The sequence below is a fragment of the Musa acuminata genome, chromosome BXJ1-5 (assembly GCF_036884655.1).
Source record: "Musa acuminata AAA Group cultivar baxijiao chromosome BXJ1-5, Cavendish_Baxijiao_AAA, whole genome shotgun sequence".
Taxonomy (NCBI): domain Eukaryota; kingdom Viridiplantae; phylum Streptophyta; class Magnoliopsida; order Zingiberales; family Musaceae; genus Musa; species Musa acuminata.
Window position 1 is genome coordinate 2,391,952 of NC_088331.1, and position 11,166 is coordinate 2,403,117.

The 11,166-nt window shown below is 37.6% G+C and overlaps 2 protein-coding genes across 3 annotated transcripts; one reads left to right on the forward strand and one right to left on the reverse strand.

Moving 5' to 3' along the window:
* Positions 1 to 232: 232 nt before the first annotated feature.
* On the forward strand, positions 233 to 8,450 carry LOC135672962 (uncharacterized). Of its 2 annotated transcripts, XM_065181540.1 has the most exons (7): positions 238 to 475; positions 578 to 679; positions 850 to 955; positions 1,373 to 1,488; positions 4,834 to 5,016; positions 6,505 to 6,647; positions 7,969 to 8,450. In XM_065181540.1, the coding sequence occupies exons 1-7, from the start codon at positions 351 to 353 to the stop codon at positions 8,148 to 8,150; spliced, it is 957 nt and encodes a 318-aa protein (XP_065037612.1). In that variant the 5' UTR covers positions 238 to 350; the 3' UTR covers positions 8,151 to 8,450. The 2 variants fall into 2 exon arrangements, with proteins under 2 accessions (XP_065037613.1, XP_065037612.1); XM_065181541.1 differs by lacking the exon at positions 4,834 to 5,016 and having other exon boundaries at positions 233 to 475.
* A 262-nt stretch (positions 8,451 to 8,712) lies between these two features.
* LOC135672963 (cinnamoyl-CoA reductase-like SNL6) lies at positions 8,713 to 11,166 on the reverse strand. The gene is made up of 5 exons (XM_065181543.1): positions 10,909 to 11,166; positions 10,609 to 10,769; positions 10,257 to 10,445; positions 9,153 to 9,490; positions 8,713 to 9,052 (listed from the first exon to the last, which is right to left on the reverse strand). Exons 1-5 carry the CDS (start codon positions 11,045 to 11,047, stop codon positions 8,944 to 8,946), a joined length of 936 nt encoding a protein of 311 aa, XP_065037615.1. The 5' UTR covers positions 11,048 to 11,166; the 3' UTR covers positions 8,713 to 8,943.

The following is an 11,166-nucleotide window of genomic DNA, read 5'->3' on the forward strand; positions in this document are numbered from 1 at the left end:
GAGATTCACATATAATCTTGATGGGCGCGTTAAAATCGGTGCTAAAATTATGGTGGGGGCTGCCAAACAAGTGCGTGCCCCCACTCATGTAGCCATTCAAGACTTGCCACATAACCAACCTTCTTCGGAGCCGCCCGATTCCCGAGGTGGGCGCTCCGTAGCGGAAAATTATGGTTGCTTTTGTGCTTTGCTTAGTTGCTACGCCATCGGCGTGAGGGGCTATATAGGCAATGTTGGCACCGCGTCGAAAGGTAGCAGGCAGCACACTTGCGCTCCGCGAAACGATCGAAACCCCTATTCGCCGGAATCTCTAAGGCCTTGGAATTCGGATCGTCGACGATCGCATCGCCATGTGGTTGGAGATCCTCTGCGGCCTGGTCTTCTACAATTTCTTTCGGCAAATCATCAACGGCGAGGACGACTTCCCGGACATTGATACCTCCGATTCCGACGCCAGTTTCGCCGTCGCCGCCAGGTATGCCGGATCCCTTCCATAACTTCGTTACTCTAACACTAGTGTCTATCTAGGCCGCTGGAGTTTGATCTTTCATCACGCGGGGTTTTGAGGGTGTTGCAGATTGGAGAAGCTCTATGGTGGTAAGGCGTTCGTCGGGCTTCGGATTCCCGACGCTGATACCGGCACTCGGCAGCACATCGATGTCGTTCTTGTTACGAAGAGGTCCGTCCTCGATCGGTTTCTTTGCTGTTTCTTGATTTAAATCGGTTCCTTGCCATGAAGGAATTTCGTACTTCATGATGCATTTATGTTATTTTTGACGTACTCTTTTGTTGCTAGTTTTGTATACTTACAGTAAGGAGTGGAGCAATAACAGTAATCTATGATGTCAGGGAAGCAATGGTGGTGGCAGTCCGGAACTTTTCTGGTTTGGTGGCGATTGATGGGGGTGGGAACTGGGTTGACAAGAAGCACAAGTCTCAGACTCATCTAAATCCTGTAAGACATCCTTTCTGATGCCTTCAAATTTCTCTTGTTCAATATCAATGCTTCGTATGCCTTTTTTGCCATCTAAATTAATTTTTTGGGTTCTTTAGTTTTGTGCTGAGAATAAAATGATTCAACGAAATTTATGTACATATTTTTCTGTGTATTTTAAGTTTTGATATTTCTGTCATCAACTGTATCTATATGTGCATCTCTGATCATCCCCAATCAGCTGCAGTGTAAGCATATAACTCTGCCTTCTGGTTTTGTTTTCTTCCTAAACATTGTGCACTTTTAATAGCACATTAAACAAACTTGTGAACATCATTGGACAAATATTAGAATGTTCTGATTAGTGATGGTTACTTGGCATCTTAATGGTTCCATGCTTTTGCTACTATTTAATATTTTAGCAACCATGTCATTCAGGTGATTGAAGTTAGCAGACAAGTAGCAGTTCTTGAATCATACTTGGAACAAAGAGGGTTGCTATTGCCCAAAGGACATGTAATTGGTCGAGTCATACTTCCAGATTCAAATTGCAGGTGTTGATAAAATGAATTTTTCGAGACTTACAGTATGATATGTGCTAATTCTGCAGTTAGAGTATATACCTTATATTGTGGATTTGTCTTTTTATGATCATCTTATATCACAAAAATGCTAGACTGGCTGATGTCCAAATATTTGAGGCAAAGCAATTTGCAGCTAAATGCTGGTGAAAGCAATCACCGCTCTTCCTCAATTTCATTTTTGAATTAGTTAAGGCCTATTAGAGATTGTTGGACTCTATTATCTTGTCACATTCTCCATCATCTATGGATTGATCCCTACTTTTCTTGAGATTGTTTATTTCTTTTCTATATCTTATATCCAATATCTGTTTACTTTGGCATAGATATTGATATAAGGCTTACTCTAGCACTTGGTCTTGGGAAATAGGAGATGATTTGATTATTGCTGATATGGTTAATATTATGCTAAATTGGTACACACAAGGACGTTAGATATAAGAAGGAATCGTATGGTAATAGGCTATTCACTGATCAAGTAAGCATTTACTTTCTTAAAATTTGAAATGCATGTGCCATTAAATTGGCTATTCAAGTTTAGGTGGATAACAAATTCAATGTGCTTTTATATCTTAAAAGCACGGATTGAAATTTTAAATGATACCGCCTATATCGGGCAATACGTACCAGTCCGCCAGCAGACCAATACGCGGACAGTTTGCTATCGGGCGGAGCGCTTGATATAGCCTCGTATCGGACGATATGGGGCTATATCAGATGGTAACGATCGAAATTTTTATCGTTACCGATCTGTAATAGTGTTCCAATAGTCAAATTGATCGTTGGAGTCTTTTCTCATGGGTTTTTAAACATATCCTCCCCCCTATTTCATTTCATTTCACTCTCACACACTCTTAAACTAAAACTTATTTTTTCTCATATTCTCTTATTCTCACATTTGCACTCTACTAAACTTTACAAAGCAACGATTTGTGAATTGAATCGAGACTAATTTAGAAGTATTAAGAGAAAATACTTTTTGATCAAGAGGTATGCATTCTTTTTCTTTAATTAGAGAGTAATTAAGATCTTTAATATTATGATTAGTGTGTTTAATATCAATTAATTTGAAATTAGACACATGATAAGTCAAATGTTTATATTTCATGCATATTAAATATTGAAAGATATTTATGATGGTAAAATATGTTTAATTTGATTTTATTAAAGTTATTTAATATTATAATTAGTTATTTTAATGATGATTTAATCAAAATTTGATCGATTTTGGATCAATTCAATGTTTTTAATACCCATTAAAGTGTTTGACATGTTTATAGTGTTGAAAGAGAAGTACTTAATGGGTAATTAACTATGTTAATCATGTGATTAGTGTATTTAATGATGATTTCATCATAATTTGATGTATATTGGATCAAAATTACGTATTTAATGTTTGTTTTATATGTTTCACATATTTATAATGGTAAAATAGGTTTAATTAGGTTTTATTAAAGTTATTTAATATTGTTATTAGTCATTTTAATGATGATTTAATTAAAATTTGATCGATTTTAGGTCAATTCAATGTTTTTAATACCTATTAGAGTGTTTGACATGTTTATAGTATTGAAAGAGAAGTAATTAATAGGTAATTAACTATGTTAATCGTGTGATTAATGTATTTAATGATGATTTAATATTATAATTTATGATTTTTTATCAATATTAGGTTAATTCAATATGTTTATAGTTTTATTTGATTTAAATTTGGTAGGATCATGACACCAAAGGAACAACCATATGATGGTGCATGGGTTCATGCCCAAAAGATAGATGGGAACCGTTATTATTAGTAATATATTTATTGTGACTATACTGAAAAGATGGAAAGAATAACTTAAGTGAAGATGTATTTGGTTAGCAGGTATCCCGATGTTGCAAAATGTAAGAAGGTTCCGACGGAGATCCATAAATTATTTCAAAGTAGGCTATAACAAGCAAATGAAGATACATTAAAAAAGAAGATAAGAGTTGAGGAAGAATTCTATAGGGCTACGCAGAAACCAGTTTTTGATTAGTATGACGGTCGCGACGATGAAGTCTACCCGGATCTCATAGCTGTCGTGCATCATTGGAGCATCAGTATATGATCAATAAAGCAATCAGGCATCGATGTCTTAACTCACAATTGGAGTATGGCAATGGTAGTGGAATCCAGAGGTCGGCTGGCATGAGGCAGTCAACTACTCCTTTTTAGTTATGCTGAACTAGTAGTATAAGACATGGTGGACTTCGTGGTTTTATGATAAGTCTTGGCAGGAGGTCTACACCAAATATTATTAATATTGATTCGTAAGCCCATCCCCCACAAATAACGAAACAAACATGGATTGACGATGCATATATAAAAAAAAGCGAGATATTGGGAAGGCAATTTCAAAATAGTTCAACTTCCACATGATTTGAGCTAACATGGCCCAAGGTCCATATTATCATAGCATAGTCTCATCCAAGGTATACGGTTTTGAATGATACCGCTCGGTACGGGCAATATGTATCGGTAAGCGGATCGCTCGTTACCGGGCGGTATTATATATATATATATATATATATACCGAACGGTATATCGCTCGGTATACAATACCATACCAAGAGAATGTCGAAACTTGGTACAGTATGATATTTCAATCCTTGGTCTCGTCTATTCAAAATTTTGGCATGAGAATCCAACCTCGAACATCAAGGGAGATTCATGGCGTGTACTTAAATGAGGAGGTGACAGAACTGAAGGATTGGATCAAATCCTTCAAGAGGCAATGAGACGAATATAGGGTGACACTGATATGTGACAGTTGGATAGGAACAACAAGAATGAGTATTATCAACTTTCTTGTTTATTGCAACAGAAGGGTGGTATTTCATAAATCAGTTAATGCTTCTGAAAGATCCAAGATATAGACTATATTAAGATCTTGATAGACACCGCAGTAGAGGAAATTGAACCACAGTATATTGTCCAAATAGTAACCGACAATGGAGCGAATGTCAAGGTCGGTTTGTAATTGATAGAAAAAAGAAAAATATACTATTAGTATATTTATTTCTAACTTAAAAATCCTATCCTAACTTTTTTTTTCTATTTTTCAGATGTTTTTAGAAGATTTTATGCCTAAATTAGACATATCGCTCGGTATGTCCTGACGTACTGCTCAATACACCGTACTGTACCATACCGAGCAAAACTCGAAACTTTAGTACAGAACAAAATTTCAATCCTTGCTTAAAAGTAAAAGAATGGGAAACAGATATACTGAGTTTCTATATGTCACATTGTTTGCATTATCTCATCTTATGCATAGCTTGTATAACTTTTAGGCCTGCCTCCTCTATTTATTCCCACCCAGAAGTGATTTCTTCTCATGAATGGAAAGAGCTCAAGCCAGAATCAAGAGGTGGATTTTCTAACTGGATTAAAAGAGCAGTTGGCAAGAATGATATGCAAGATGGTTTCTATCAGAAGCTTCACTTTATCCTGAGTACATCACCAATGTGGGACCGGTACATTCTCAGATCATTCTGTATTATCTTTTTTTTTTTTTTTAAGAAAGAAAAACTTTAGTGATACTTTTTTTCATGGAAGCTTGTATTCAAGTAGGTAAAGAGAAAGTAGAAAAGAGAGTACATTGAAATCATGATATTTTATTTCGGAGAAGATGAAATTAGCATAAGAGAAAGATTCAGAAGATAAGGAGAATATATGTGAAACCCATGAGAATGATTGTATAAATTAACATTTTGAGAAAAGAAACCACCCATAATCATCCTTTTGTCAACAATTTTCTCAGATCTAGACCATTTGATCAATTTAATTAGTAAAATAGCTGCTTAATCTGTTATGTATACGTTTTGGACCACTGGACTTTCTAACCTGCTCCACTTTGTGTGAGTCAAAAGGTTTGTTGCTGCATAAGCGATTTGTGGAGTGACTGTTGAGCATCTGTTCTTCAAAGGAAAAGGAATCCTTAGAAAGAAAGAAATGATTATTCAAAATAATGCAAAGTTGTTAGAGTTCTGTCTTTAAATCAAGGAAAGACATACATGCCTCAAATATGCCTCGATACATCTCCTTTATCTTGCACCTCGTATAACTGTTGTTGTATTTGCCTCCATGCACCAAATTGAGGCCTCCAACTGTCAGCATCTACACCCTGTCCCTTGCCTCTCTTCTACTGCTAATCACCAAGTGCCAACATCTATGCCCAACTGTCATCATCATTGTCAGGATGCTCTTTCTACTACCTAGTTGATAGAATATATGACGTACAGGGCACTGGTACAGACGACAGAAATTGGACAATTCAATGTGGTGGAGGTTTTAGTATTTCAAAGACAAAGTAAAGCACTAAACTAGGAGTGACAGATCCAAAACTGTAGAGACTGCTGAAACTGAGACTCCATGCTTGACTCAAAACCAAACAGTTCATAATCTCTGAGAAAAAGAAGAATGTTTTTAATAAAAAGTATAGTTGCAACCTTACAGCATGTTGGTATAGAAAATTTGATGGCTTGCCTGATTTTGATTGTTCATGTCACATATGCCTACTAAACTTGGCCCACGGTATCAAGAGGTATAATTGAATTGAAGCACATCTGTTTAACAACTTGATCAAGTTTCATATGTTTGATCCTTTGCTTTATCACGAGCATATTTGTACAATAAGTTTATATTTTTGGACTGCATTTTGCATTCTCGGTTCACTTTACTGATTTTTTAATTTTTTAGTTAAAATATAACCCAAATCATTAGATGGTCATCAGATGGTTCTTTCGTATTTATCTACCACATTTAATATATCTGCTCAACATGCTACAGCTTATTTGAAGTCCAGTGTATTTGTCATAGCCAGCTCTGTTTCTGCCAAGCACTTATCCTTTGTTGTAACGTTGCCTCCTATTTGAACTCTAATGCATTTGTTTACATGTATAACATTGATGCTTGAAACGTTAAAAGAAATCTAATTGTTTCTTATGCAAATTCTTTTGCAGCTTAGAACTTAAAAGCAACAGAAATATTCTTGGTGAGTTCCTTAGGTTCAAGGGATATCAACATGACATGCAAGCTTTGAAAAATGTGAAGAGATCAAAAGTTGGTCGATTCATCGTCCAAAAGCCATCTATCTTAGGTTTAGGTAATTTATAGACTATCTTATCTATTTTATTCGTAATGCTTTGAAGAACAAGAATTTACATAATGCTTGAAAGTTAAAGTTATTATTATTGTTGTTGTTATTATTATTGTCATTTCTATCAAAATTTGTAGTGATTTATGTAGTCAACGACATTGTGATGAGTGTAGATTGCAGCCATTTGTATCATTAGTAATTTGTAGACAAAGTATGATATTCATAGAACATATATCTAACAGTGATGATCATTTAGAATATTCATGGAAAGGTCCAAAGATAGCCGGATTACATCACCCATAGACTTGATTTTTTCTTCAAACCATTTGGAAGGGTTCTACATACTTTAAATCTCGCCTTGGGGGCCTGGATTTTTGGTGCCTCTTGTATATTAAGCTCTAGTACTATGAATTTAATTTATATTACTAGAATGATTAAACATGCCTTAAAAAATATATAAGTTTCCCTTGTGGCTTGACCCCATCAATCAGTTTTATCCCTGTATGAAACATTTGGAACACTTCCAGGTAATTCTCATCCCTCTAGTTCTCCCCAAGGGTTCTATAATTGGTGTCCCTCGTAAAGTGGGCTCTTGTATCTCCATAACTATCATTGAGTTTAAAATAATTAGTATAACTTATGGAAGGTAAAAAGACAGGATATCGATCCTCTAAGACTTGGACAATCAGGATTCGAGTCACAGATATAGCCTTACTTGAACCTTCCCAACACTATTGTCAACAGTCTCATGAAACAAGGACATGAATATAGTTCCTTGTAGCTTCATACCATACCTGTTTATAGATTCAGCAGCTTCAAAAAATAAAAATTAGTAATTCATACAATCATGATGATTATGCTAAAATATCTAAAAAGTAGACTAGGAAAGATATTTTAAAAAGAAGGTTTTTCTTTTTTAATGTCAGAGACCAATTTTTGTCTAGAGATGTGATTTTTTGTTTTTTTTATTCGAAGCCTGAAAACTTGGTTGCAGGCCGACCCACTGAGCCCGGCAAGTTTTCAGGTTTGCAGACAACTTAGTTTATAACTCTCAACACCAATTTTCCCTATAGAAATATGTAAATTTGAATGAACATAAAAATATTTTCACATTTCACTACAATGGAGACTTGGCTATTTTGTTGCACAAAGACACTAAATTGCTTTGAATTGCTAGAAATTGTATTAGGCCAGAATATATATATATATATATATATATATATTTATTTATTTATTTATATATTTATATGTAATATGCTAACCTGAACAGAGATATATTATTATGCCATCCTTCTTATCTTCAATCATTATCAAAATGCAAATGCAGGTATTTCGAGGCTTCAGTTACTATGTATTCCACGTGATTATCAAAGCGAAGATGCTTTGTCTGATGAATGCAAGGAGATTGCTGTGGAGCCAAGCACAGAGGTCCTATTCCAGCCACTGAACTCCAACAAACTTAAGAAGTTGAAGCTTTCAAGCATTGTACGTGCAACTCTCAGTGGGTAGTCCTGCACATATGTTAATTGCAAGCGCTCTGTGTTGAGTTCAGAGTTCAATCCCCTGATAGTTGCAAATCTAAGTATAATGGTTATTGGTTGTATGTACATAAAACAACTTTAGTTGCTCCACCCTTGTTCGAAAACAAAAGTAAATTACAATGTAGTTCAATCTGTTTACTTTTTTTCTTCCGAAATAGACACTGTAATTAAGCGGCAAAAGGTCATGCCACAAGTTTATGCTCGTTTTGGAGAATTCTTGTGTAGTTTGAAACCACGGCTGATCAGCTCTAGTTTTACTTTTGAAATCTCTGGAATTGCCTTCTTTGTGGTTGATCATGACTCGCCTCTTTTTCTTCTAGTTAATTTGAAGTCAGGTTTAGCTTTTATGTGACCAGGCATTTGTCTGAATGAGATTTGCAAAAGTGATGCGTGTCTTCCTTGTTCTTACTTTTTTTTCTGAGAAATACATGTGATTCGAATGCTATGTTAAGCTGTTCTTACTTTTTTTCTGAGAAATACATGTGATTCGAATGCTATGTTAAGCAATAATTTAGGATAACTCGGAGAAATTCTCAAAGCCCATTCTTTCTTGTAATAAATCATCTTTCGACATCGAGATTCTTTTTTTATTGTAGCTATTAACAATTATTCGGACACATAATTCAGCTGCGGATATTTGACATGTAAGTTTGATGTACATTTGGATGAAGGGGGGCTGTCTCCCCTTCTTTACTTGATGTGATGTGCTAAGCGTATCATACTTTATGGTAACTTAGTATATAATCTCCCGATAGCTACCATTACATGGAGGGTTCATGTTCCTCCACGTGTCTTCCAGCATAAAAGCTCACCATCAGCTTACTAAGCTTCTTGTTCTGGATCCGCTGTTCGATCACCCTCAGCTCATCACTGCAATCAAAGACGAACGAACACCATGATTATCAGCACGCCAGTCAAAGCATATATAACTGATCGTGATATTTACAAGAACGCCACGGCAGGGTCCAACCTCGGTGGTGGTGCGCAGGAGCTGTTAGGGGACAGCATGCTGGCCAACTTGACGGCGTCTTGGGGGCGGCACACTGCGTCGCCGAAGCAGATGTAACGGCCGTAAGCCGAGGGGCTCTCGTAGACAGCGACGTGAGCGTCGACCAGGAGCTGCACGTCGACGGTGACCAGGACGCCGTCCTCGTACATCTCCGCCGCTCCCTTCAGGTACGGGTTGGTGACGGAGAGCTGAGGCCCCGTCGGAAGGGCGGCGTTGACGGAGATCATCTCCACACCCCGGTCCATCGCTAGCGCCCAAGCCGTCTTCTCCGCCAACGTCTTCCCCAGGGCGTGCCACAGCTGCGGTTTTGGTCTACGTTAAATCTCTTCTCTCTCCATAAAAATGACTTGAGAGGAGACTTACGTAAGTCTACTATGTACTGAATTGTAGATAGATTTATAGTCTCTTGCAAGTAATAAAAAGGACGAGAAGAACAAAAAATCTGTCCAAGATTGTGATATTGCCAATCCAATTAAGTGTTAATTTGATGAAGAAGTAATATGTTGTTTTTGATAAACCATTTTAGCTTGTAGGAGCATTGACCAAATCAGCATGATCATGTATTCAGATGCGTGTATTCTTAATGCATATTTATATTTACCTTAGATTTCGGAAAAGAAGTCAGCGTGTCCTCCTTTACAAGGTTATGTGAGTATAGATTGTCACGATTATGTCCGATGAAATGACTGATTGAGTAATTAAAAGCAAGGAAATTTAAATTGGCTCGACCGAATTTAATTCATATTTTGTCCAGGTTGATCAAGTTGATGGACCAGTAATCTTTGTTGAATTTGATCGTGACAAATTGCATTAAAGTCATGTTAGTATGTATCTATGTATAGAACGAGAGATCCAAACCACTAAATCTCACGTACATCATACTAAGATTTAATTATAAAGTCTAATATAATCTAAAATATTTTATGTTGACCAAAATTAGGACACAACAAATGATATCATATAACTTTCAAGTACTATAATACATATAAAATATTCTCCAAATTCGGTAAATGGTTTGTGTGTGTGTGCGCGCGCTAAACTAAGCATCAGTGTTTGGATACATACCTTGAATCCTCTGCAAAAGTTGGGCTCGCTCCAGTCCCTCTCGTCCACGGTTGCCGTCGATCTGCGGTCCTCCTTCCAGACAACTGCAGTCACCGATGACGTGAAGACGACCCTCTCCATGGTCTCAGTTTGTGCACACGCTTCCAACACGTTGTGCGCAGCTCTCACCTCCACTTCCACCATGCACTCCTGCATCTCACTGGCTCTAAGTTTGGTAGCAGTCAATTGTATCATGAAATAGACCGACACGCCAGTACTGCTGCTGGCAGACTCCGTATCATTTTTTGTGAGATCATGAGTGCAAGATTAACCCTCTAAGCAAAAGAGACGAAGTAATCCGATCAGCTCTTACGTCGTAGGGTTGATCATGAGGCGGTTCGAAAACGTAGAAAAGACCCCAGCAGCCCTTCATGGCGTCCACCAGGCTTTGGTAGTCGAAGGGATCTGCTCTGAAGCACCTGAGCTGCTGCTTGTTTTCGCCTGACTGCAGCCTCCTCAAATCGTTGAGTTTCCCTAGTGCATCCATCCATCATCAAATTTCAGCAACACTGGGTTTAGTTCTAAGTCCGATGTGCACAAGAGCTAAGGTTGCAGAATGCAGTCGGCAATCATCCATGACAAAGAGATGCATGAAGGAGATCAGGAACGGAACCATGGGACGACGCGTAAGCCGTGGCGTGAACAGTGTAGCCTCTACGCAGGAGCGCTTCGACGAGTGACGCACCGAGACGGCATGACGCGTCCATCACGCAGACCGTCTTCGGGTCACGGTGGACGAAAGCCGGCGCCATCGGAGAAGGGAGAATCTAGAGAGAGAGAGAGAGAGAGATGGAGGAGGCAGGGAGAGAAGTGGTGAGGGGAGGCTGCATTTAAAATGGGACAGTGGGCAGAAGAGAGTTGGCATTGAAAG